We start from the raw sequence: 27,603 nt of genomic DNA, 5'->3' as shown, positions 1-27,603 counted from the left end.
GGAGGCCCGGCCCATCCTGGGTCAGGCGGGGCTCAGAGGCCGCCCGTGCACGGGCAGAGTGCAGCGCTTCCCAGGGCCCCTGGCAGGGTGGCTCCACTGTGTCACGTGACACTGCGTCCCCGGCGATGACACCGCGTCCACGGCGATGACACCGCGTCCCCGGCGATGACACCGCGTCCACAGCGATGATACCGCGTCCCCGGCGATGATACCGCATCCCCGGCGATGACACTGCGTCCACGGCGATGACACCGTGTCCACGGCGATGATACCGCGTCCCCGGCGATGACACTGCATCCACGGTGATGACACTGCGTCGCGTCCCCAGCGATGACACCGCGTCCACGGCGATGACACCGCGTCCACGGCGCTGCCCGTCACAGGTCCCCTCTGCCCTCCCGTGATGTGGAAGCGTGGCCTTGCTCGCGTGCGGGAATGGTAGCTGCCCCGTTGTTCCCTGCACCCCAGCTGCCCTTGTCTGGTGGGTTTGCCCTTTGCCCTCTGCACAGCCCGCGCATCCTCTTTGTGGGCTAGACCCAGCAGGACGGACGCCTGCTTAGATGGCTTCATATTAAAGGGAAAAGAGAGCGGATGTGACATCGCCCCAGCCACTGCCCCAGCCAAGGCCCTTGACAGCTCAGCCCCGGACATTGCCCGGGTCCCGTGGACTTCGTGTTCACACCCAGCCCTGACCCCCTGCGGTGTGCTTGGTCACTAAATTGGGATGACTCTTGCCGGGTGGCAGAACTCCGTGTGTCCTGTGAAAAATAACAGATGCATGCTCTTCCCACGGCTCCCCCCAGCTCTCCCCAACCTGTGACCAAGCTGATGGCGGCTTCCCAGAACCCCACAGCACCCACCTTCTCCTCTGCCCCCTGCTCCTCCCCCTGGCTCTCCCTCCCCACCAGCCGGATGTTCTTCAGGCCTCGTCCTCCCTTCCGATCGCGTTCGTGCATGCGTTCAGTGTGTGAGAGGCGTTGCTCCCAAGACATCCAGTGATCCCCTCAAAAGAGATTCCCACCCTTGTTCTGAGGCCCCACCGCCCGCACTCAAGATGTGCAGATCCACGCGCGTCTTTCTTCTCCATCCCTTGCTTCCCGCCTGTGTTTTTATTGCAGAAGCAGGGAACCAATCTTGACTTCCCCTCCTCATTTTGCCTCCTGCTTACATGCTTGCCTGCATGTAAATGGAGTTCAATACCTAAGTCCCAGCTGGGCGCCAGTGGCTCACCCCTGTCATCCTAGCTACTCAAGAGGCTGAGATCTTGAGGATTGTGGTTTGAAGCCAGCCTGGGCAGAAAAGTCTCTGAGAGACTCTTATCTCCAACGAACCACTCAAAAACCAGAAGTGGTGCTATGATTCGAAGTGGAAGAGCACTAACCTTGTGCAAAACAGCTCAGGGACAGCGCTCAGGCTCTGAGTTCAAGCCCCATGACCGACAAAAATTAAAATTAAAATACTACTGTCCCCCTGGATCATTTCTCTCCATGGATCGGGCCGTCCCTTCTCTCTGCCTTGATCACTGTGACTCTACGTCACGGTCATCTCTGTCTTCCATTCCCACAGCTCCCGGGCAACCCTGTGCGCGCCCGCCACGATGACCTCTTCCAGGAGCCTTCCTTCTCCACGGCCCTCTCCCAGTCCTCAGCAGCGTGGTGCTTCCTCTCTCCTTCCATCTCCTCCCTCCTCCCTGTCCAGGTCTCTCTCCAGCCCTCTGAACTCTGCTTCCATGCCATGCTAGGGCCTTCGCCCCCTCCCCGGTCCTGATCCTCTCCCCCCGCCCCCTCCCGGAGATCCTATCACGCAAGCCAACAAGTGGGTTGTGAGCTGCAGAGGAACAGGGAGTGGAGTCAGACAGGCCGCGCGTTTTAACACCAGACTCCCTGTGACGATCTGAGAGGCCACATTATGTTCTTAATCATCATGACGATTTTGAAGTTATAGAGGCATTACACAGACCAGATGGTCCGGGGCTCCCCTTCCCCAGCTCTCACTCTATTATCGGGGTAGAATTAATATCAGAGAACGCAGCTTCATGCAGTCTGTGCATTTCATTTACATTTGTTAAGTCTGCGATCGCTGCTGTTTCTATTATGTTGACACTGCGTCCTCGATTCACAACAATGAATGGCTTAAGGCGGATTAATTCGAGTGTGAAGTGTTGTGATTGAGACAGCAGTCTCACCACCGAGCCCGAATCGGCGATGTTGGTATGGGGGGTGGATTTACTGAGGGAAGCCCTATCTCGGCTCCCAGGAAATTGGATTTTATCAAACTGTCATAGAGCCCCGGAAGTCTTCACAACATTTCAAAAGAAGCGTCTCACTAATAAATATATTACAACGAGAGCAACACAGAGCTTCGAAGCCTTCAACCAACACCGTGGTCCACGGCAAGGGGAGGAGAGCATGATGGCTGTCAAATGCGAATGTCCTCTTCGCAGTATCAAATCGACCCCGGCTGCGCCAGCCATGAGGAGCTTGTGGGGTCGGGAGCGAGTGAAATGCCACAGAGCTGGGGAAATGCACCTGGGCTGGTATGCGCTGTAGGTGTAGAAGAGGACGTGAAAGTGTGCTGGGCGACAGAAGGTGTGTTCATTATTCTGTGCGCCACAGTTTTCCCACTGCTGATGCTGCAGTGCAGGAAGGAACAGGAGCCAAGAGTAGGCTGTGTCTGTCCAATGCATGGAGAAATGGAGTGAGATTACCCCAACTCAGGGAGCAGATGAAAACAAGAAGCCCCGAGTGCCCTGGACCTGAGCAACCTCCAAACAGCTGGAGTGCTCATCTCTAGTAAGTCAGGAAGTTCAGAGGAGGAGGAGGAGGGGCGGAGAAGGGAGGGAGGAGGAGGAGGAGGAGGAGGAGGGAGGGGAGGAGGGGGAGGAGAGAGAAGAGAAAGAGAGGGAGAGCAAGAGAGGAGAAAAAGGTGACGAAGGAGGAGGAGGAGTTGGAGGAGGAGAGGAGAGAGAGAAAGGGAGAGGGAGAGCAAGAGGAAGAGGAGAAGGAGGAGGAGGGAGAAGAGGAGAAGAAGGAGAAGGGGAGGAGGAGGGGGAGGAGGAGGAGCAGGAGAAGGGGGAGGAGGAAGAGGAGGATAAGGAGGAGGGGGAAGAGGAGGAGGAGGAGGAGGAGGAGGAGAAGTGGTGGTGGTGGTGGTGGTGGAAGAAAGAGAAGGAGGAGGAGGAAGATGAACTCAGTGGGCTTAGGGCACCCACCATCTGTTACTGAGCCAGATAGAGAAACCGTGGGAAAGCTTACACACATGATCCTTCTTCAGAAGATGTGCAGTGTCACTGTTGAGTTTTAGGAAGCACGTTTTGTTGGTAAGTCCCGGACGCGTGCCCCACCACCAGACACCGTGGCGTGGTGTCAGGGTGCCCAGTTCAAGGCCGCGGGAGCCCAGAGCAGGCCGCATCCACCTCCACCCTGTACACCTTGTTACAGTGCCGGTGTGCAAGGGTCAATGTCTGCTGATTGAATGAATGAATCAGGCTCGGCTCAGTCCAGGGCCCCCACGTAAATCACCAAATTTGGGGAAGTTGAGCACTTTTGTCCAGTTTCTGCCAAAAAAAAAAAAAAAGGAAGGGAGTAGTGTTGGTGAGTGTGTGAGGCACGGTGCACACTGTGTTGGTGAGTGTGCAAGGCATGGTGCACACTGCGCTGGTGAGCGAGGCACGGCGCACACTGTGTTGGTGAATGAGGCACACGCACACTGCGTTGGTGAGTGAGGTATACACACAGTGTTAATGAACATGCAAGGCATGTGCACACTGTTGGTGAGCGTGTGAGGCACGGCACACACTGCGTTGGTGAGCGAGGCATGGTGCACACCGCGTTGGTGAGCGAGGAAGGCACACACTGTGTTAGTGAGCATGGGAGGCACACATTGCGTTGGTGAGCGTGTGAAACACGGCACACACTGCGTTGGTGAGTGTGTGAGGCACAGTGAGGCACGTGCACACTGCGTTGGTGAGCGTGCAAGGCCCAGTGCACACTGTTGGTGAGTATGCAAGGCATGGTGCACACTGCGTTGTTGAGCGAGGCACAGTGCACACTGTGTTGGTGAGCGAGGCACAGCGCACACTGCGCTGGTGAGCGTGCGAGGCACAGTGAGGAACAGTGCACACTGCGTTGGTGAGCGTGCGAGGCACAGTGCACACTGTTGGTGAGCGAGGCACGGCGCACACTGCGCTGGTGAGCGTGCGAGGCACAGTGCACACTGCGTTGGTGAGCGTGCGAGGCACAGTGCACACTGTGTTGGTGAGCGAGGCACGGCACACACTGCGCTGGTGAGCGTGCGAGGCACGGTGAGGCACAGCGCGCACTGCGCTGGTGAGCGTGCGAGGCACGGCACACACTGCATTGGTGAGTGTGTGAGGCACGGCACACACTGCGTGTGCTGCAGCCACGTCTCCTCGCCGCTCTCACCCCTCCCCCTCCCCCTGACCCGCTCACCTCCCGCTCCACAGGCGCAGGGCATCGCTGCCGCGCCTCCCCGGCTTCCAGCAAACCCACGCTGTCCGAGGTGCGTCGGTGAGCCTCTCCTAGACCTGCTGATAAAGTCAAGCATCCCACTGGCAAGGGCCACCGATTTTAATTCATACCCAAGGAGACTCGAAAGGGTGAGCAGGAAACGGCTGTTTCGAATGGAAGCGAAGTGTGGCGGCTCAAGCCTGTCGTCCTAGTTAGGAGACGGTGATAGGCCGGTAACGATCGGAGGCCGGCCAAGGCCAAAGAAACTCCATCTCAGCCGATAGCTAAATCCAGTAGCCCACGTCCGTGACCTCCCATGACAATGGTCAGCTGAGGACAGCTGCGTGGCCCAAGTCGGCCCGGGGAGCTCCCATCTGAGGCAGCACTTTGAGCCATGGTAGATGTCTTCACCCGGGCCCGGAGGCGGGAGAGCCCGGCCACCCAGAGCAGCCCGGGCCAGGCTGTGTCCCTTGATGCGTTGTAGAGCAACACTTACAGCTCCAAGCTCACTCCCGTTCCTGGGCCAGTCTCCCAGCAATTGGTGTTTCGCCAAACTGCTCCTGACAATTCATGCAACTAACAAATTCATTTAAAACTCCTTGAATTTAACACGTTTCACAAATTAGGTTCCATTAGACAGACTTAAATATTGATTATAATCTCCATCATGATTTTCTAAACAAGAAACTAAAAAAAAATTCACAGTGTAATCCATCTCCATAAACTCTGTAAACACCTTCACAAGCAGACAAAAGTCACAGTAAACAAAGAATATGAAACCAATCCACAGACTGCACAAGAAATGGGATATAAATGAGATCTACTCCAACGTCATAAATTGGTTCATTATCTTCCTTTTTTAAAATGTCTTCTGTGGGTAAATACTTCTCAGCGTGCAGAGAACCAGCTGCTGTGGGTTGAGGTTTGGACAGTGGACACAGCTGTGGTCTATTTTGTGTGCCGGACACAGAAAGCGCAGGTGCACTTTGCAAGAGTCCACACGCGTGTGACCCCCGTTGGACAGCCCTTATTCTGCAGCTGCACTCTAAACACATACAATGGAGTGTTCGATTTATTGGTTGTGGCACACTCCTACTTTTGTGTAGAAACCTTGTCTTTTCCTTCCACACGGTGCTTATTTTGAAAGCCTTTATCATAGTGGTTGAAAAAGCCTGCATTTTAGTCACTCCTTCTGGAAAGCGCTTCCTCTAACGTTGGGCTAAAATCTTGCCGGCTTCGGTCTGTAGTCAGTGACCTTCCTTTCTCCTTGTCGTGAGTTGAGTTGTGATCAAAGGGGTCGTGAGTTAAGGTGTGATCAGAGGGTTGTGCCACTAGTGTGTCCAAATTCTAGGCCAGAGCTTAACATGAGCGTTTGACAGGTGTGTTGGCTGAATGAAGCGTGCAATGCACACTTACTGATATCTCACCCCCCTGGCAGGGAAAGTTGGGGCAGATCACAAATGCTGAGGACCTCAGTTTTGTCCTAGTGGAGCAGCAGTACTTGCTGAGCACTTGATTTCTCTAAAGCAAAGCTAAGTGCCGCCCCTCTGATTGTATACAATGCCCACAGATCCCGGAGGGCGGACGGTTCTAACACCAACCCAGAGGCCTGCCTGCGGTGCCTTCCTCTTAAAATAAATATACTAAGCAAGACCCAGAAGCAACCACCTGGTGGCTGGATGAACAGAGCTGTCAAAGTAATGCTTCCTGCCTAGCTCAGGGAAGAGCCTTGAGTCTCGAACCATGATGTACGTGCTGCTGTGCCTGCAAGATTCAGTTCCTCTGTGCATACAGACAGAACTGTCCCAACAGAGCAAACCGTGTCTGCCTGTGTTCGGGACAGGGCAGGAGACGCACAGAGGTGGAGGGAGGGAGGTGTCAGCTACCCTTCTTGGTTGCATATGTTGAAGGTGTGTTGTGTGGTGTTTGGATACGTGTGCACATAATGACACGACCATCTCCTCCCAGTTCCTTAGTTGGAAAATAGATTTTAAATGTTTCCCCTCATGTAAAAAATAAGTATGTAAGGTAATGGATACAGTTATTGTCTTGATCTAATCACTTCATTCTGCATGTGTATATCAGCCCTGAGAACCTACCATGGTTGTGTATTTATAAATTGCTAAAAGAGTATGTTTCAACTGTTTCCAACACAGAAAGATGGTGAGTATGTGAGAGGATGGATTTGTTCATTGGCTCAGTGATTAGCTGATCTGTTATTAGCTTATAACTGCACCTTGTAAACATCATCCGCATCGATGGATAGCATGCACAATTTTCATTTGTCAATTAAAAATAAAGGACAATGAAAAATGAAAACCAAAACACACTAGCCGTGGGGAGGCAATCGAGTGGTCCCCTACGTGGCACAGGCCGTGGCAGAGACCAGCTGGGAGGTGTGCACTCCAGCCTGCGGCCCGGGGCCTGCTCCGGGGCCCCCAACCCCACGGGGCTTCCTTCCCCGGGACCAGGGCAGCCAGCAGGGCTGTGCTGGCGCCGGCTGAGGGCCTGCCGTGGTCCCTGTCTGGTTCAGAGCCATTCCAGCCATTCCGGCTGATGTGTGTGCTGGATTGTGGCCACTGCATGTGACAACACACACACACACATAGATACATGTGTGTGTAGGAGAAACACACCTACACATGCATACATAACCACATGTACACATACACACACATCCTATGCTTTAAACCAGTAACTTTCTATGGGAAAGAGAAGAATTTGTAAGTCAGGAAGCCATCCCGGACACCACCAAACAGTGCTCCTGAACTTTGGAGAGCTCTCTCTCTGTCTCTCTGACTCTGTCTCTCACTCTCTCTGTCTCTCTGTCTGACTGTCTCTCTGTCTGTCTCTGTCTCTCTGCCTGTCTCTCTGTCTCTGTCTCTCTGTCTCTCTCTCTCTCTGACTGTCTCTCTGTCTCTCTCTGTCTTTCCATCTCTATCTCTGACTGTCTCTTTCTGTTTCTGTCTCTGTCTCGTCTCTCTCCTCTCTCCATAGTCAGAGTCCGTGGCAGAGTTTTACTGCTTCCAAGCGGGGGGGGGGGGGGGGGGGAGGGGGGGGAGGCTGAGGTGGGTGAGAGCAGCGGTCTCCCATCGAGTGTGGGGTTATCACTGGTGTGGGGACAGGGAGGCTTGGAGACACCACGGGGCCGGGGGACCCCTGTGTCCCCACGTTCCGTGGTTTCTGGCCTTGGTGTGGACGGACTGTGGCTGGTGAGGAGATCCTGCTCCACAGATTGTCTTTGCGACCAGTTCAAAGATCAAAACCAGCGCGGGACTGTTTTCTTACTGCCGTAGCCTTCCCTTGTGTGCTCAGATGAATCAGTATTGTGGGGTTTGTGTTCTAAGCAAAGGTTGCCAATTGAAGGCCGGAGCTGGCCGGTGCATACAGTGTTTTTGTCCTTAGGGTTTGGATAGTGGCCAACATTTGGAAATCAGAGATTGTCACATAAAAATTCATGCATGGAATAGGATGTGTCTCTTCTCTGAGAAAGCGGGCTGTCTGGCAGGGCTGAGCTCTTCTCGGGACAAGGCCGCGGGAATGTGAGCAGGCCATGGCAGGCTCCAGGCTAGAAGCTTCCCACGAGACTCGGCGACCCACACTGTGGTCATTTGCGATGATGACCCCACATTGCACTAAAGGTTCAGGAAAAGTTTCTAGAAATCCTCATGAAGGGGTAATATTGTGTTTAGGGCGCAGTTTGGGGAAAACATATTGACTATTTGTCACCATGTCTGACAGCTGCAACATAAACAAATTAAAAAACAGACCACATGTGTGACTCAGGACAAAGAACCCTGTGATGTTGATGGGATTTCCTGAAGCTCAGACCCTGGGATTCCTGGGGCCCAGTGCAGTGTGTGTGTGTGTGTGTGTGTGTCAGTGTGTCTGTGTGTCTGTGTGTGTCTGTGTGTGTCTGCGTGTGCGTGTGTGTCTGCATGCGTGCATGCATGCATCGACTGGCCTGAGTTGGGTTTCGGTCGCTTTATACTTTGGAGTTACTTTAGATTTCACCAAGGAATGGGGACAGGACAGTTTCCTCCTGCTTCATCTGTGTTGTGGCAAGAGGGACTCCCTTCTTTTCCCAGGCTGGATACTCCACTCCCTGTGGAGAACACACGCTCCCCCACCAGTGGGCGCGTGGGAGAAGCGGCCCAGGGCTCGCCGGCCGACGCGCAGGGCCTCGGGCCGGGCGAGCGGGTCCCGGGGACGGGCTGGCGCCTTGTGCCCGCGGTCTAGGACGCCGCACTTCACACTTCAGAGTCGCTGGAGGTGGTGCGCCTCATGCTGGGTTTCTGTCACCGATTTAAAGAAGGTCTAAGTTTGGTCCTACCTATGCACTGTGAAATGGTGACCACAGCAACGTCAGTTACAAGTGGAGCCCACAGGGTGAAGCAGGGGTGATGGGTCCCCCACCCCAGGAGAAATGGGGGAGGGGAGGGAATGGGGGACAGTGAGTGGAAACAGACAGATGATGGTTTTTATATGCTCAGCTATAAAATGAGCCAGGCCCGGAGACCTGGCATGTCCGTGGTGACATTGGATGACACACCGTGACCCCGCTCCATCCGCTTGAAATGAGATGTCCCAAGGTACCGCACCGCCCCAGGGAGGTCCGCTCGCGTTCCCAGGCCGCACTGGCTCCCGGCCACCTCCGGGGGCAAGCGCGACAAAGCTCAGCTTTGTTTCTTCAGCAGAGGTCTCCAGACACGTGAACGGTTGCGCAGAGGAACAATACTCATAACGTAACTAATTACATAGTGTGCGGAGAGTGAGGCCCACAGTCCTATTCCCTGGACTGTTTCTTTTGCACATAAGAATTTAGGATGATAAATAGAAGTACAATGGATGAATGGTGGGTAGATTATTGTTATATGAGGGACAGGTAATAAATAAAATAACAAATGATAGCTAAAGAAATAGAACCTATATATATATATATATATATATATATAGAGAGAGAGAGAGAGAGAGAGAGAGATGAACGGATAGACAGATGGTATGGAGATATGTAGATCTAGAGAAAGATAGAAAGACCAACAAACAGGAGGCCCATGTGAAGAAAGACTTTTTTTTCCTTTTGTAAAGAGGCTATTGGAAAACATATTTAAAGGAAAGATTTTCTTCTTTTTTGGAATAACTGATGACACCAACTTTCCTTTAAAATGCTTTTTATACTATTTATTGCCTATAAAAATGACAGTGAGGCGTAAGGACAGAACTTGGAAACCGAACTCTTTGATAACAGAGGATAATTGCTTTGCCCTAATACACCGTTGCGGACTTGAATTCAACAACGTAGGCTGGCTAATTTAAAAATCACTCAAGTGACGCCCAGCTCCAAGTTTGGGATATGCGTCCTCCTGAGAAAGTGGGGATGATATTGAGAAAATATTTGCTTTTAATTTAGCATCTCCTTTAATGTTTCCAAGAGCAAAGATTGTGTGCTCCGGGTAGGAATTTAATTATCAGGATGAGTTTGGAGTCTACCGGGCTCCAGTGAAGCTCAAAGTCAGAGCACGCCGGGTTTCCAGCAGCCCCCCCCAGGCCCCCTCCACGCTCAGCTCTGAGGTGGTCTGGGCGTCTCCTCCCCTGACATCTGCCCCAGAACCTAGGCAAAAGAGTGAAGAAATGTCTTTAAAAGCCCCACGTGGAGTAAATGGCTGGTGTGACGCTTACACGGTCATTTTCTGGTGCACTCGGCTCGTTCTGTTCATTTGCACACGGCACACATCATAACCCGGCTCTTGGAAGCCTTGTAGACGTGCCGGGGTCGCAGGCAGCTGCTGAGCTCCCACATCTGTCCGTGTGATGGTGTCTGAGGCTCGGGCCTCCTTCTGCTGGGTCCTGCGCTGCGCGGTGGGCTCGTCGAAGGGGAGGGGCCGGTTGCCACCCTCGCCCTGGGACAGCCCCTCCACGCGCCCCTTCACGCTCTCCTCTGGGCCACGCACTGCGCACTGCACGACCTATGACCCCAGAGGCCACAAGCTCAGTGAGGCTCGGACGGTGGCCTGGAAGGGCCAGGATGCTCAGTCTGTCCCGAGGCCTATTTCATTCAAGGGCGTTTCATCAAAGCGTCTGTGTTAATATCAAAGCCACATGCCAAGTTCGTCTCCCTTGATGGGAGTTGGAAGCTCGGTTCCACTTGGTGTCCTTCACAAGGCCTGCGGGCTGACCGCTAAGTGCAGACGCCATCAGAGGACACGTGCAGGTCCTGCGACTGCCGGGCCGCTGGTGCCTGTCCCCGTGGGTCACCGGAAACCCATAGCATTGGCACTGGCCTGGAATCCAACACCGCAAAAGCGGCAGCCAAGGAAGAGGGGAACGTGGACCCCTCGGTGCGGGCGCCAGGGCCGTGGGAGGCTGCCCGGCCCACGGCAGCGTCTCCCGGCTGAGAGAGGCTCCTTCCTGATTGTAAACACCCACCCCGAGCCGTGCCCGGTGTTCCTTCTCCACTGTCACTCCCGTATGGCTGTGATTCTTACACTTTCCAGAAACTTTTTGAGAAACCTGAAACTTCCCAGGAAAGATGTATCCAGTCATGGCTGTTATTTGGAAGGAGAAAGGTATAGAACAAGGCATATTGTTGAAGGAGGAAGAGGAGGAGGAGGAGGAGAGGAGGAAGAAGGGAGTGAGGGAGGAAGGGAGGGAAATCTCAAGCACTTGCATGTGAGTACACCTATCTGTAGGGTGCACACGCATTGGTTACCCATGGCTTCTCTCGGGGTGGGGTTGGAAGTGGGGGGGCTCCAGGCAGGAGAGGGGGCCCCAGCATCACCGCTCATGTGTCTGTCATTCCAGTCATGAACCAGAATCTGTGTTCTCATTTCTATGCCAAAAATAATTCAAAAAGGAAATCTCCAGTTAGGTATTCAGACCTTGAAAGCCAATATGAAACATTCATAAAAGAAGGCAGAGTTCTGTGGATTACAGGAAATAAATCCTTGAGCGGAGATGCATGCGTGGTGGTGAGGGTCGGGCTGGGTGGTTCCGGGCCGAGCCAGGCAGCAGCTGCTCCGGCTGCAGGCAGGGCAGACCTGCAGCAGGACGGCTGCGCCGTGTCTTTGTCGTCCCTCCCATAGCTGCGCCATCGAGCAGACCTTTTCCTCGCTGGTTTTGTGAAGAGCCAGGGAACGGATGTGGGGGAGGCTGCGGGAGCCACGCGGGGGCCCGTACGGTCTCTCCATTGCTGGCCCTGGCTTTAAGTCTGGGTCTGCGCCGCGTATGTTTTCCTTTGGGGCTCAGTCTGGGCCGCGTCTGTTTTCCTTTGGGGCTCAGTCTGGGCTTCATGGATGCCTGGCGGCTGGTGCCCGCCGTTGAGCTGTCAGGCAGTATACCCGCTGCTCTGGGAAGCCCGTCCGGCTCTTTTCTCCCTGAGCTCCTGGAAGCATTGGCCGTTCTTCCGTTTCCATGGTTTGTCGGTTGTGAAGGGTCACAGCTGGGGACTCGCGGGGTCCAGCCGTTCCAGGCTGGCTTTTCCCACTTCCCGGTAGGGCTAAGGCTGTCCCCCTGTGTGGGGGGATGGCCGGGCATGGCACAGGTGTTTAACCACGTGTGCGTGGCTGGGCGTTGGATCAGTTATTCCTTCCACTGTGCACACGCGTGTCTGCTCCTGCGGGAAAGTGCGGAGGAGCGGAACTCCTTGGCTGAATGAAAAGAGCGCGTTTCCGGTGGTGGGGACCTGTCCAGCCGTCCTAGGAAGAGGCTGCCCGGGCTGCGTTCCGGCCACCGGCTGGGAGTGGAGGGGAAGTTCCCTTTTCTCTCCCTCGAGTCAGTGTGGAAGGAGGGTGGCAGGTGGCTGGTCCTGGGGGGGCTTGGGGCCATGCTGGGCTTCGCCCCCACTCCCACCCCACACGGTCCCCTCCTCTCTGCCTTAGCAGACAACCCTCCTGCTCGGAAGCTGAGTGTCTGGTCTGTGAGGAGTCAGGCGGGTGGGAGGAGTCGGCCAGCAGCTGTCCACCGCCCACCTGAGAAGCTGGGGCGGAGGCCAGGCCCTTCAGACGCTCGGGGGCTCCGTCTCCGTCGGGGGCTCGGTCTCCGTCGGGGGCTCGGTCTCCGTCGGGGGCTCGGTCTCCGTCGGGGGCTCGGTCTCCGTCGGGGGCTCGGTCTCCGTCGGGGGCTCCGTCTCCGTAGGGGGCTCCGTCTCCGTCGGGGGCTCGGTCTCCGTCGGGGGCTCCGTCTGCGTCGGGGGCTCCGTCTCCGTCGGGGGCTCCATCTCAGTCGGGGGCTCCGTCTCCGTCGGGGGCTCGGTCTCCGTCGGGGGCTCCGTCTCCGTCGGGGGCTCCATCTCAGTCGGGGGCTCCGTCTCCGTCGGGGGCTCGGTCTCCGTCGGGGGCTCCGTCTCCGTCGGGGGCTCCGTCTCCGTCGGGGGCTCCGTCTCCATCGGGGGCTCCGTCTGCGTCGGGGGCTCCGTCTGCGTCGGGGGCTCCGTCTCCGTCGGGGGCTCCGTCTCCATCGAGGGCTCCTCATCTCTGCCAGCGTTTCTGTGGGGGGGAATCAAGGGATCGGCCGTGCGGTGGGCTAGCCCCCAGGCTCGGTCCCAGGGAGAGGCTGCCGTCACCCCGAGCCTGGGAGGTCACGTTCCGCCACGGCTGTGTGTCACCATCCCAGATAGGAAGTCGGAGCCCTGTGTCTCGGGGGCCCTGCTCTCCCCAGGGGCTCGGGGCGGGGGGTGGGGCGGGCCTGGCCCTGCCGGGGGTGCCCGTGGAGCCCTCCGTGCCACACCTGTGCATAGGGGGCGCCCCTCCGTGCACCCTCCTCAGGATTCCAGTCCCCGGCAGGTCCTGCTGCCGCTCCGTCCCTGCTGCCGTTCCGTCTCCTGCTTCTCCAAGACGCTGCAGGACCCAGATGACTCCACAGCCAGGCCCTGGGAGCCAGGGGAGAGGCGGGAAGATGCCTGCTCCAGCCGGCCCCACGGTCCCGACCCTCAATCCACCTGCTCCATGGAACCGGAGGCCCTGTGGCTCCCGCCCACTGCGTGAGCCACCCTGAAACCCTTGTTTCATGTTTGGAAGGCCTTCCCTGTGTCCTGAGTGACAAAACACGCAGGCACCCGGGAGCTGCAGAGCCGCACGCAGCTCTGCCCTGGGAGAGGGGTGCGGGTGGAGCGCCACGCCCCTCGGGTGCGGGGGTGGCGGGCCGCGAGCGGCAGGCACGGAGCCCCCGCGGGAGCCGCGAGCTGGTCAGCGCAGCACCGGGCGCCTGGGGCCTCTCCGGACCCCAGCCAGGCAGCTTCCCCGGCCCTGAAGGGCAGAGGCAGGGAGGACATGGATGGCTGGCGTGTGTGTGATCATCGTCCGCCACCAAGCTGCACCTGCCACCAGTTGGTGAGCAGTAGTAAGGGTCCTCCTCGCTGTCCCCCTGCATGCCCCGGGACAGACTCCATCTTCCCACATCACCGCTCCTACAGAGCTTGCAAGAACCCCAACAGGAAATGAACCTCAGAGGCCAAAGGTACCAAGCAAGCATCAGCTTGTCTATGTGCACCCACCCTTCCAGGTCAAGAACACAGTTGACCCAAAGGAAATAAACAAGAAGATGCACATTTTTAGTCGTTTCCAGAAGTCGCCTGGCATTTTGTTTTCCAAGACCATGAGAAGTAGAGGTGTGTGGACGGCTGGAAGTTCCCGTGCTCTACAGCAGAGCTGAGGGCTCTACAGTAATGTGTTCTATATTTTATGAAGAACTACGAGAGAGGAGTTCAAAGATTTTTAATACTTCCAAAAAAAGACAAATGCTTAAGGGAGACAGAAATGCTAATTGCCCTGATTTTTATCATGACACAGCGTACAAAGTTATCGAATTATCACACTCTACCCCATAAATACGTACGATTATTAGATGTCAATTAAAGTGCAATTCCTTTACAGTAGTCCTTCGGCTAATAAATGCTATTCATCTTCAAAGAGAAAAAATGTCATCCAGGGAGAAGTTCAGCAAAGGAGGGGAGGAGCAAGACTCCACAGCTGCATGTGGAAGAAAAATTGGGCCATTTAGAGATTTTTCTGAGGTCTCCAGTTTCCCGCTTTGATACCTCTTTTGGAGCAGTGTGTGTGTGTGTGTGTGTGTGTGTGTGTGTGTGTGCGCGCGCGCACGTGTGTACTGTGCAGGTGATCAATGTTTGCGCTGTGGCCCCGGGGCGGGGAGTGAGTCTCTGTACATCAGAGGAGTCTTGGTGGGCTTGCTGGCTGCCTTGTACAGACAGAGCCGTGTCCCCTCCCCCGGGGGCTGTGGCAGTAGGGGTGAGGGCGCAGGACACAGATCGGAGCTTTCTGACCGGGGCCAGGGATGCCTGAGCTACCTCGCCTCCTCTCCCGTACCTCAGCCGCCCCAGGCAGGTCTTCTTCGTGCGCACTGCATCTGCCCCGCAAGATGTGGAATGTCATCTGGGACCGCAAGGTGGGAAAAGCGTGTCCAGAGTCCCTCGGGTCACGGGGACACAGTCTGCCGCTGCGGTGGTTGCTGTGTGTCTTTGACAGCCACGTTTGGGAAGCCCGCCTGGCACGGTGGCTGTCCACCACGGCGAGCTTTGTGGGGTCTTTCAGTAACGTCTGGAGGCAGGTTTGATGGTCACGACTGGTGTATCGCTGCTGGCATCTAGTGGGGGGGAACAGACAGAGCCTGCAGTGCCCAGGCCAGCACCCTACACACACAATTCCCCCCAGCACAGCGAGGGCTGGACCAGCGCCGGGCCTACGGCAGGAGCTGCTGGGGTAGGTTGTTATTAAAGGTCTCTCACAGCAGAGCGCGGGTTGTTAGTAACATCAATGGGAAGACAAGTAGGAGAACGCCCAGGGAATTTTCTTTCCCTGCTGTGGACCGGGGGTATTCTGAAGGAAGATGTCAGTCTGGCAGAGAAGAGGCCACAGACACCAGGACACCCTTGAAGCAGGCCATCATGCGAGGCCCGCTCCCTCCAGAGCAGAAATGGCTGCCAGCCTCGTCCAAGATGGATGCCGCCCAGCCCCGGGAAGCAGTGGACACAGACAGCCCCCAGCCACAGCTTCTGGGGGCCCCTCCCGGAAGCTGAGCCATGCCGCTCTCAGGCCGGCTCTCGATGGGCCGAGATTATTTGCAGCAAAGACGACCTGTCCCTCGGGTCCCCCGTCTGACTCTGGGCCGCTCAGCCGAGCTGCCAGCAAGGGCTGGATTTTCATCTCTGTCCACACGCCCTGCCATCTGGCCTCTTTCCCCCTCTCCGGACATCCTCCTAATGCACCTGCTTGCTTAGCTTCCCAGGGCGCTCGGCCGTCTGACTCACAGGCCACAGGAGCTCGGGAGAAGAGCGGCCCGATCCAGCTCCAGCTGTGACTCAAGCCGTCAGCAAAGCTCAGGTCCCCGCTGCCTCATCTGCATTGTGGGCACCATCATGGCTCCTACCTCGGTGTAGACAGCAAGCAAGTCAAAGTACCCTAACAAGGCACTCTGTAGCAACAGATACTGTGATTCTTGCTCGTGCTGTAGTTTAGGCCCTGGGGACCACTACCAAAAGGTGCCACCAGCCTGTGACTTCCGTGCTGGGGTTCTCCTGGCACGTGACGGTCACCGAGCCTGCGAGGAAAAAACGACGTCCCAATAGCCTTAAACACATGGTGAAGAAGGAGAGAGAAAAGGGTCGGAAGAACGTCAGTAATTTTGCCCACAAACGTTGTTGTTATTCAGATAAGATTTAAATTCACCCAGCATTGAAACAGAAAAGAAGGAAAGGACATTAAATTCACATAAGTGCCAGATTACGCACACTGGAGTCAGAAATACTAACTCCGTCTTCCTAACAGAGGAGTGCGGCTGGCTGGAATGGGTCGTGGAAGAGGCTGGAGAGTCTCCATAGATCATCCCTCCGAGCCGTCAGCGGTAAAGTGGCAGTTACTAAATTATTTGACATGTCCCGTTAGTCATCTTTAATGAGCATCAGCGAACAGGGCTGCAGGCTCACTCTCTGGAAGGGCCTGGTGTGAGGCTGTGGCGGGAGGGTGGCGTCTGTGGCCCGGGAGAGAGGCTCTGCCCGGAGCTCCCACAGACCACACCCTGACCCGGCTCTCCGGCCCAGGCTGGGGAATCTGGGCTTGTTTCCCCAGCGCCCAATCGAGACTGCCACACAGGGTTCCCCAGGGCTCCACGGGGTTCCACGGGACACTGTGGGGTACCACAGGGCTCCGCAGGGCTGCTGAGTGACAGTGACAGTGCCGCAGTGACAGTCCGTGAGTCCGACGACCTCAGACAGCGGATGCAGAGTCTCTGCCGGGTCTGGAGACGCCACGTGTGCGTGGTCCCGATGATGGCTGCCGCTGGCCTTGTCCAGCGCCAGAGTCTGCGCGTGGCACTCGTGGGCTGGAGCTGCGTCCGTCCAGTCTTTGGATTCCCTTCTCCTCTCCACCTGCACTGTATCGGCGGCCAGAGAGCTCCACGGCCCACACGCAGAACGGGTTCAAGCGCCTCTTCTTGTAAAGCGTGGTTTAGCCTGTTCTCTGCAAACGAAGTTTAGGAGACATTTGTTATTCCTCCTCCCCCTCCCTCCAGCCCTCCTCCAGCCCTTCGTCTTCTTCCCACCCTCCCTCCTTGCCTGCTCCCTCCCTCCACCCTTCTCATTCAAGAAGCCAGCTCCTTTGTGACAACTCCGTCTGAGTCAGAAACGGAAGGCCTGAAAGAGAAACAGCCTTCAGGTAGAGTCCTTGGGCCTGAAGCAAAACAAGCCATGGCCAGGCCACAGATCACTCCAAAGCAGCCAAGTTTGTTCCATTCCGCTTCGCAATCAGACTTAAGTACCTTAGCTCTTGGCAGATATGGAGGGCAACGAACCCTTCCAACTCCTAAGTGGAGCCAGGTACACATTTCTATTCTGAGCTATCGATCCGCCCCGCCCCTGCCCAGTCTCACAATAGCGCCTCTTGTGAGGTTGGTGTCTGTGAAGCCGGAGGCCAGAGAAAAGCTCCTGCGTCGTCGGACATGCCTTTATATTTGCACAACCTGCAGTCTCTGCTCTGCTTTTCTTCACGCCCCTGTAAGTGCTGAAGGGAGGCTTTTGTCCTCAGAATAGACAGAAACCAGGAAAGACCTCTGGCCCAGCCTGGGGGGGGGACCCGGGGGGGGGGTGCCCACCTCGGCCCTCTCTCTGCCTCTCTTGGGAGACGGGATTTGGCGTCGCTGGGCCTCTCGTTCATCGCCTGTGCAGTGCGGGGGGGGGGGGGTAAGCAGTGTCTGCGCCCTCTGGGGCTGGGGTAGTGGGCACGGAAGCAGGATTCCTGGACCGTGCCTGGCAGCCCCGTTGTGTGCCCAGGGCTCAGCACATGGGTCCTTCGTGGTCCCCCGTCCCAGCCCACACCTGCCCAGCAAAGCCCAGCTCAGGGCCACGCCGGGCCCCAGGGTGCAGCGTCCTCTCCTGCTCTGAGAGGCGGTTTGAGGGAGAGAATGCATCTACCCCAGCCTACGATGGATCTGATCTTCAAGGGTCTGAACAGGGTTTCCTGAGCTGTGCCTCAGTATGGACAGGACGGTGCTCTTCTGGCCCCAGCTCTGCCCCGGCCCTTCCCCAGCTCTGCCCTGGCTCTGCCCCGGCTCTGCCCCAGCCCTGCCCCAGCCCTGCCCCAGCTCTGCCCCAGCTCTGCCCCCGGCCCTGCCCCGGCCCTGCCCCAGCCCTGCCCCAGCTCTGCCCCAGCTCTGCCCCCGGCCCTGCCCCGGCCCTGCCCCAGCCCTGCCCCAGCTCTGCCCCAGCTCTGCCCCGGCCCTGCCCCAGCCCTGCCCCGGCCCTTCCCCGGCTCTGCCCCGGCTCTGCCCCAGCTCTGCCCCGGCTCTGCCCCGGCCCTTCCCCAGCTCTGCCCCGGCTCTGCCCCGGCTCTGCCCCAGCTCTGCCCTGGCTCTGCCCCGGCCCTTCCCCAGCTCTGCCCTGGCCCTTCCCCAGCTCTGCCCCAGCTCTACCCCCGGCTTTTCCCCGGCCCTGCCCCAGCTCTGCCCCAGCTCTGCCCCGGCTCTGCCCCCAGCCCTGCCCCCCCCCCAGCAGCCCTGCCCGGGCCTGGCCCTGCCCCGGCTCTGCCCCAGGCTCTGCCCTGGCTCTGCCCCGGCCCTGCCCCCCCCCCCGGCAGCCCTGTCCGGGCCTGGGCCTGCCCCGGCTCTGCCCCAGCTCTGCCCCAGCTCTGCCCCGGCCCTTCCCCGGCTCTGCCCCAGCTCTGCCCCCAGCTTTTCCCCGGCCCTGCCCTGGCCCTGCCCCGGCCCTGCCCCGGCTCTGCCCCAGCTCTGCCCCGGCCCTTCCCCAGCTCTGCCCCAGCTCTACCCCCGGCTTTTCCCTGGCCCTGCCCCGGCTCTGCCCCAGCCCTGCCCCAGCCCTGCCCCGGCCCTGCCCCGGCCCTGCCCCAGCCCTGCCCCAGCTCTGCCTCCTCCCATCCGAGGACCTCCCTGTGCCTTCAGGACAGCAGCGCAGCATGTATCCAGTGGCCTGATGCCTACTTCCTTCTCCTGTGGTCACCCAAACTCCCGCTGTCCCCTCTCCTGAGGGCGGCTGGATGATAGCCAGGACCAACCCAGAGAACCTAGGACAGGCTTCTTTTCTTAAGACACTTCATGATTCACAGTATAGCTATTAAATGCCCCACACACACACACACACAGGAGATGAAGGATGGCTCTGTCAGCCACTCACTCGTCATTACAGCTGGGAATGAAGGACCCTCAGGGACCTCCCCCCGCCGTGTCCCGGGCTCTGCTCAGCAGCAGACACCCGCACATGCACATCTACTCTACCCAGGGATTTCCCCCTCGGCGCAGCCCCAGGCCGCCGGGGTCCCTGGGCTGTGGAAGGAGGTGAGAATCACCCCGCCCCCGCCCTCTCGGGCCCCTCAACAGGTTTCTGACCGGTGCGACTATGTCTTCGTCAATGGGAAAGAGATGAAAGGCAAGGTGAATGCGGCGGTGGAGTTCACCTACCAGCACCTGCGCAGCACCCTGGAGATGACCGTGTGGGTCCCCCGGCTCCCGCTGCAGATCGAGGTGTCGGACGCGGAGCTCAACCAGATCAAGGGCTGGAGAGTCCCCATCTTCTCCAGCAAAAGGTGTGTGTGTGGAGGCCCACGCCCGGTGTGCACACACCTGGGCAGGAAATGAGACCCTGTTTCAAAATAACCAGTGCAAACCAAATCTGGAGGTATAGCTCGGCGGTGGAGCATCTGCCCAGCATGCTCTAGGACCTGTTTGAACCCCAGTACCACTGACCCAGTCCTGAGTGTCCATCCGATCACGCATTTTAAATCAGGGTACATTAATTGTATAAGGTGAGGGGTTTCGTTGTGATATTGCCATGTGTGTATATAATACACGTGGATCAGATTCACAGACCCAGCCCCCTCTCCTCTCCATTTTATATTCATGTCCTTATTTCAGTTTTGATGGTTTTAGGTCTCGATCCTATGAGAGGGGGAAAAAGACACTCAGGGCTTTTCTCTGTGGGATGGTTCATGTCCCGTAACATGATCATCTCCAGTTCCGCCCATTTGCCAGCCAATACATCACTGCATGCTTCTTTGTGGCGCGGTTAGGCTCCCTCGTGTGTGTCTGCCACATTTCCTTTGCACACCCATCTGCCGGTGTGCACCCTGGCTGGCTGCCTAGCTCGGCTACTTCAGCTACCGCCGCAGCAGACAGGGCCATGTGGAGATGCCCACCGCGGGCTGCTCGCGCTGTTCCAGGCGTACACACGGGGATCTGTTCAACTGCAGCGATTCCTTGACAGGCCAGCTCGGGACAGCGAGGAAGAGGAGGAGGAGGACAGGAAGGGCCGCGGCTGCACCCTGCAGTACCAGCACGCCATGGTGCGGGTCTTGACGCAGTTTGTGGCTGAGGCGCCTGACCCCGGGGGTCACCTGGCCTACCTCCTGGGCTCGGACTGGCACGTGGACATCACCGAGCTCGTCGGTGACTTCATGCAGGTGGAGGACCCCAGGATCGCCAAGCTTCAAGGACAGATCCTGATTGGGCAGGAGCTGGGTATGACCACCATTCAGGTGAGACATCTCTGCTGGCCGGCTGGCCTCTTCCCTGCCCCGCCCATGCTGCTCTCCATGGCTGCTCTGAGCAGATCCTGATCGGAGGTGATGGTGATGACATCATAACTGGTGTTAGGATGAAATCCTCCTAAGAGCCACCAAAATCTTACAGAGCAGAAAATGGAGGGGGAAACCTGTTTTATCCAGGTGAGCAGAGATGGAGCAGCAAGGTCCTTGCTCTGGGGCCAGACTGGACCCGCCCCACTTTCCAGGTCCCTCCAGCCGTACAGAGGAGAAGTGAGACTTGGGACGTCTGCACCAGGGGTAGAGGCTCAGCCCCCACATCGGCAGGGGGTGGGAGGGGAGGGACACACGTAGGACAGCCTCACACCTCGGTTCCCCGAGTATGGCGGGAGACGAGGTTAGACGGGATCTGGACCGGCAGGCTCCACCGTTTTGTTACGCACGGGTCTCCACGCAGGAGGCAGAGAGGGAAGAACACACAGCTATAGCGTGTCAAACCCACTGTTCCTTGGCGTAGGAAGGCTTTCCAGAGATAAATCAATCAAGGACAATGGAACAGGTGTGGGGCGCGATGGCAGGAGAGATCACAGTGTGCTCGTTGGCACTGGCAGGGGCAGAAGTACCGCTTCTCCCACCAGGCGCGGCCGCTGGTCTGTGGGGAAGGAGGGCCCACCAGCGGCCCTGCACACCCTGGGCTGCGGTGCGGAAGCTTCCACGCTCCAGGCCCATGCGTGAGAGGGGAAGACCCTCCCCACCACACTGGCCCCCCGTCGGCCCATCCACTCCCCGCTCAGAGCATCCTGGGGACCCCTGGCTGAGCAGCCGGTCCCCCTCATGTTGGCCCTGCCCTGCAGATCCTGTCCCCGCTGTCCGACGCCATCTTGGCGGAGAAGACCATCACCGTGCTGGAGGAGAAGGTGACCATCACAGACCTCGGGGTCCAGCTGGTCACCGGACTCACGCTGTCCCTGCAGCTCAGCCCAGGGAGCAACAGGGCCATTTTTGCCACCGCAGTGGCTCAGGAACTTCTGCAGAGGCCCAAACAGGTAAGGAGCCAGGACGGAGTCGCCCCCGGGCAGGTCCTCCGCCACACACCCGAGACCTGGGCGCAGATCTGAGCGGGCGGCTGGGCCACGGGTCACCAGCCCTGCACGAGGAGGAAGCCTGCCCTCAGGGAGCGTGGAAGGCCCCCGCCCATCGGGCATCTCTCCCTGGCCGCCAGTCCGGAACATTTCTCCCCCCACTCTCCCTCCGCCGGCGGGGTTGCCGCACGCAGTGGGCCCTGGCCAGTGGGCCCTGGACCGTTCCAGCCGGAAGGAGCTGGGCTGGACCGGCCGTGGGTTCGGTGTCAGCTGACCACTGGCCCCCGTGCCGTGGCCTTTGTTGTGTAGTGTGTCACACTAGAAATCATCCGAGGGTAGATGGTTGCCTCCATCCACAGATGCAAATTCTTGGCAAAGTCCAGCCTTCTCTCTGTCAAGTCAGATGGCTGCCAGGATGGCAGCAAAGAACTAACTGGAGGCCGTTCCTGTCTCCTCGCGGTGATGCCGCCAGGTGGCCTCCAGCTGGGAGCCAGGGCAGTGGCGGGCAGTGGGAACGGGGTGCGTGCCAATCCGGTCCTGGCACACAGAGGCCGGCTGCGCAGCGCCCGGTCCCCGCTGCGGCCTGGCTCTGACATTCCAGCTTGGAGAAACCTCTCGTGTGCGCGAGCTTCCTGCCGAGGCTTCACAGCACCTGGTGGAACCTGGTAATCCATGCCGGGTCCTGGGGCTTCTGCATCTTGGCCGTGTTTTCCACACAGCAGCTAATTCAAGCCAAGGCCTAACAAGATAAGGAGTCGTGCATGGCCTGAGCCGGAGAAAGGAGCCGAGCGCACACAGAGCGAGAGAGGGGCCGGGGAGGGAGGGGGCGGACACGGAGCCCGACCCAAGCCAGCTTCATTAGCGCTAGGGGGACCTCTGACCCCGCTAGCGGCCCAGGGCAGCCCTGTCAGGCCACACCTTCTCCTCTGTGACGTCATTTGGCCTGTGTTTGTCTTCCTGTGGATAAATGCGGCACCCAGACATTTGCCTTTTCAAGAGAGGCATCGCTGCCCAACGGAGAGTTCTCGGGCCTGACACATCCGTCTGTCTGTCTTCTTTCAAACGTGCAAGGGAGGGAGAGGGAAGACACTGACCAGCGGCTGAGTTCTGCTCGGTGACACCTCTCTGGCAGCAGCTCATCTCTCTGTGCGGATGGCTGACAGGGCAGGGGAAGGGCCCTGCATTCCTCCTCCTAGTTTGGGCGGCGTGCGCTGTCCAAGGTGCTGAATCCGCTGTGGCCTCAAGGTTCACCTCGCACCGGGGGTTCTCTCCCGTGACCTGCCCGCTTAACCTGCTCATAAAAGGTGTCGGTGCGAAGCACTGAAGGGAGAGATGGAGATGAACAGAGGCCTTGGCCTGCTATTTTTTTGGGCATCTCCCACTTTCCCCCCAGTCCTGGGGGGCACGGTGGGGGGCAGGAAGAAGGTGGAGGCACAGTCCCCAGCCAGGGCTCCTTCGCTCCGGAACGCCAGGCCCATGGCTTTGTCTCCAGGTAAGTATACATCTATTCCAGTGGATGCAGCGACGGGAGGGCCGGTAAGACCAACAGCGCCTCCGGGGTCCCTGTCCACACTAGAGCCTGGAATCCGAGTCGTGTGCAAAAAGATGAGACTCGGTGCTCAGACAAGCTAAAGGCAGCCTGCTGGGGCCTGCTGGGGCCCTTCCATTTACACGCATGACCCTCATCCACCACACCCTCCACGTCCTCCTGCAGGTCCTGAGCGGTCCACCAGGCGTCTGCCTTCCAACTCCCAGGAAAATACAGCGGATTCTACTGTGGCCTTTTTCATCCTGGCCCTGCTTTGCTGCTTGTGTTGTCCTGTTTTGTTCTGGTTGTGCATATGTGTAGACATTAATCTTCTTCCCTCGGTCCTTCCCGTTCCCACACCGACCCTGCCCTGCTGCTCCGGTGTCTGCTGTCCCGCCCATCTTCACCTCCTTCCTTTCCTCTACAGGAAGTGGCCATCAGCTGCTGGGTACAGTTCAGCGACGCATCTGTCACCCCCTTGGACATTTATGATGTGAGGGACTTCTCCCTGCTGGCCACGTCGCTGGATGAGAAGGTGGTCTCCATCCACCAGGACCCCGAGCTCAAGTGGCCGGTCATTACCGCGGAGGCCGAAGGCCAGGGCGCTCTGGTCAAGGTGGAAATGGTGATCAGTGAATCGTGCCAGAAGTCCAAGCGCAAGAGCGTGCTGGCCGTGGGGACGGCCAGCCTCAAAGTCCGACTCGGCCGGAACGATGCCAGCCCCAACGCCAGCGATGGCGGGCAGCCCGGGGCAGGGGTCCGCCTGGAGCACAGTGTCAGCGACCGGAGGCCCCAAAGGCCTCTGCAGGACTGGGACCAGGAAGGGCCACAGCACGGCAGCCCCTCCCTGGGGCTCCTGGAGAGGCCCGCGCGGGGCGGCACCACCGAGCGGCCGGCCTTCCAGAGCAGGGATGGCCAGGCCAGCCTTCTGGAGGACGACAGTCGCTGGCAGATGGCCACCACGGACCTGGCCAGCTTCCCCAGTCAGGCCGACCTCCCCAGGAGCCCCGCAGAGATGGAGGAGGGAGACCCGGCCCCGGGCCGCGGCCTGGGCGACCTGGAGGTGGGTATGTATGCGCTGCTGGGCGTCTTCTGCCTGGCCATCCTGGTGTTCCTCATCAACTGCACCACCTTCGCACTCAAGTACAGGCACAAGCAGGTGCCCTTCGAGGGGCCGGAGGGGCTGAGCCATGCCCACGACTGGGTGGGGCTGAGCAATCGGACAGAGCTCCTGGAGCACCCCATGGACTTGGCCTCCGCCCCGAGGGAACAGACCACCGCTGTGGATGGAGGCCTGGATGTGGAGGAAAGCAAATACCTGCTGAGCGCCGGCTCCCCGAGCGGCAGCGGCAAGGAGCAGCTGCTGAGGCCAGCGGGAGCCGAGCCCACCCGCCGGGAGGAGCCGCCGAGCGAGCCGCCCGCCTCCCCTACCTCCAAAAGGAAAAGAGTGACTTTCACCACCTTCTCGGCCGTCTCCTCGGACGCCGGGGGCCCCGCGGGGAGCGCGGGGCTGATGGGCAGCGCGGGTGACGTCCAGTGGGTCTGCCCGGACCTGGGGCGCGGGGAGCACACACAGCCGCACGGCTCCCGGGAAAGGCTCCGCGAGCACGTGTGAGCCGGGCCACGCACACACCTCCTCTCACCATTCGGCCTTCAATCCAGCACGGGTGGCCGCCGAGCACCTCGGGAGCGAGGGGTCACAGGACAGGATGGGTGGCCCGGCAGTACGGCCCCTCCGCGCAGCCGGGGGCCCCAGGCCCGCATTGCCCAGGCTCAGAGGTGTATTGTGCATGACAGGGTTCCTCACCTTGGTACGCAGATGGCTTCCAAATCACTGAGCGGTGAGAGTCTTCTCTTGAATCACAGCAACTCAGATTTGCTACTCGCCACGTGGCTTCCGTCCTGGATTTAGCAGACCAAGGAGAAGCAGCGGAGCTGGAGGCCGAGAGGTGCTCGGTTCAGAGCAGCGTCTCCTGTGAGCAGAGCCTGCCGCGGCCGGCCCCCCGGGCTGCCGTCCTGGGCACCGGTCCCACAGTCGGCCCCACAAGGGTCAGCAGGGTGCAAAGTCAAAGTGACCGGGGCCGGTCACCACCCCTCAGAAACGAAGCCTGTGAAGACCCGGAGAGCAGCCGCCGGAGGCCTCCTCTCCCGTGGACTCACTCCAACGCAGAGAAGGCTGGGCTGGCTATTTGCCCACCGGGCGGGACCCTCAGTCGAGGAGAGGGCACGCCAGAAGCCTTGCGCTCATCTTTTCCTCTGTGTTAACTTCACATCGTTTTCTTTCTCTCTGCTCTGCTGCTCTCTTTCCCAACCTCTCTCTCCTCTTTGTGTCTCGTTCTTTAGTTCTCTGAACCTACCTGCTTCTCCTCTGTCACGGTCTGCTTCCTTCTCCTGGTCTTCTCCTTCCTCTCCTCTTCCCTTTGCTCACCTTCCTCCTCCTCTTCTCTTTCACGTCACTGCGCCTCCTTGAGAGGCACCAGCCTCCCCTTTCACCCCAATTCTTCCCGCCTGACCCTCTCTGGCTGTGTGCTCTGAGCCCCAGCCGCCCACGGCAAGCAGGTCGCCTGTTCCTCCTCTCCGCAAGATGATTTATCTTTGAGTTGGGTGACCAAGCTGTCACCCGATCCTTCGCCCTCAGTTGCCTCTGAACACATCTCCTCCCATTCTTACCCCTGTGCTGTGCAGCCGCGGCTGCAGCGACGGCTGGCCCCGGCCCATCTCTGGGCGGAATGTATTGTAGATTGTAAGAATGTAATATATATTTATAAACTTCCAGGCTGTAAATACAAACCATGCACTCTGAGGCTACGCTTTGTCTTTCCACACGCTGACCCCTCCCAGGGCCTGGCATCAATTGCAGATGGCGCTCCCCACGCTGGGCCTTTTGGTAAATGAAAATGCAGATTTGAGGATCCAGCACAATCCAATTACACCCTGACATCGTGTAATGCCACTCTGCACCAAGGAGATGCTGACACCGATGACAAAATGCATTGTGGGTTAAGTATCTCTCCTTCAGGACCTGAAAGGATTTGCAAATAAATCACACGTGTAATTCTCTCCTAAAAGCCTGCTGACAGATGGCAAATGAGAGTCACAAGAGCCGCCGTGGCAGACAAGTGTCTACTCGGGCCTCCCTTCCAGCTGGAGGGAGGAAACGCGCGATCCTCCCCGCGTGATGGGGCGGGCCCAGAGGCTGACCTTTAGGCCTCTGTCTCCGCTGCAGCCCCCATGGTTGCGTGCACTGTGTCCGCTGCAGCCTCCGATGGTGGGGGTGCGTGCGCAGACCGGCGGGGGGGAGGGGATTGGCAGCGGCCCAGCAGCCTCGGCTCCGGGACCCCCGCCCCAGCGCGTGGGCACAGAACGCCAGTTCCATCGGTTTCCATCTCGGGGATGGAGGTAGCACTTCCTGCTCCTCCAGAGGGGAAAACAGGACGAGTTTCCCAGCCAGTCCACGGGATGTGCACACTCCAGAGAGAGGCGCCTTTCCGGGCATCTTCCGAAAACAGGAATGAAGCTCACCATGTCACATGGGACACAGGGACACCGTGGAGGGACGCACGGATGCCGTGGAGGGACGCACGGATGCCGTGGAGGGACACACGGACGCTGTGGAGGGACGCACGGATGCTGTGGAGGGACACACGGACGCTGTGGAGGGACGCACGGACCAGGCCATGGTGACCGCAGCCGCCATGCGGTGTCCCGTGGCTGGGAATGGCATGCGGCACATGGGCCGTCTGGGCTGTTGATGACGGCCGCAGCCCCGGCTAATCCAACAGCTGGGATCAGGAGCCGCCCAGTCAGTGCAGCGGCTGCTCCCTCGGTGCAGCTCCGTGTTGGCCTGGGAGCCGCTGGGGCTGGCGGCAGGCCACCCCGGGTACCGCTCCCTCGGAGGGGCTGCGTGACCCGGCGTCTGGCCTGCGGGGCAGAGCGGACACACCATCTCCAGAGCAGAGAGGCCTCCAGAGGCCTCATTGTGACTCTCGTTACCAGCGGGGATGGGGCTGGCAGGAGGAGCAGGCTCGTTATCCGGCTGGGAATCCAGCTGAGAACAGACTGACTCCTCCGCTGTCTGCACGGCTCTTCGGGAGCAAGTGCCGCGGCTGTACTTTCCAGGGTCTGCCCAGCCCCCTTGGGCGTGCCAAGAAACTTAAGGTCAGGAAACAGCAAGACCGAACTCTGTGCCAAACCCCACTCCTGAGAGTTGGCAGACACGGGCCGGGCTCCAGCCCCAGCCTTGGCCTTCCAGCTCCAGCCTTGGTCCTCCAGCCCCAGCCCCAGTCCTCCAGCCCCAGCCCCAGTCCTCCAGCCCCAGCCTCCATCCTCAGCCCCAGCCTCCACCCTCCAGCCCCAGCCTCCACCCTCCAACCCAGCCTCCACCCTCCAGCCCCAGCCTCCACCCTCCAACCCAGCCTCCACCCTCCAGCCCAGCCTCCATCCTCCAGCCCAGCCTCCATCCTCTAGCCATGGCTGGGGGAGAGGTGCTATTCCCCTGAAGAAGGATGGCCAGGAAGAGTTGTGCCCCT

General features: G+C 58.8%; 1 protein-coding gene across 1 annotated transcript in view; it reads left to right on the top strand.

Moving 5' to 3' along the window:
* Window positions 1-26,920, top strand: part of LOC138828721 (transmembrane protein 132D-like) — a 209,348-nt gene extending 182,428 nt beyond the window's left edge. Inside the window, exons 6-9 of the mRNA XM_070024791.1 lie at window positions 19,305-19,510; window positions 20,188-20,458; window positions 21,319-21,510; window positions 23,502-26,920. Coding sequence (XP_069880892.1) covers window positions 19,305-19,510; window positions 20,188-20,458; window positions 21,319-21,510; window positions 23,502-24,689 — 1,857 coding nt within the window. The 3' untranslated portion in view covers window positions 24,690-26,920. The remainder of the gene's footprint in view (window positions 1-19,304; window positions 19,511-20,187; window positions 20,459-21,318; window positions 21,511-23,501) is intronic.
* Window positions 26,921-27,603: the final 683 nt, after the last annotated feature.

Source organism: Dipodomys merriami, unplaced genomic scaffold (assembly GCF_024711535.1).
Source record: "Dipodomys merriami isolate MVZ:Mamm:240054 unplaced genomic scaffold, mDipMer1.0.p SCAF_163, whole genome shotgun sequence".
NCBI lineage: Eukaryota > Metazoa > Chordata > Mammalia > Rodentia > Heteromyidae > Dipodomys > Dipodomys merriami.
This window is presented reverse-complemented; position numbering and strand designations above follow the sequence as displayed.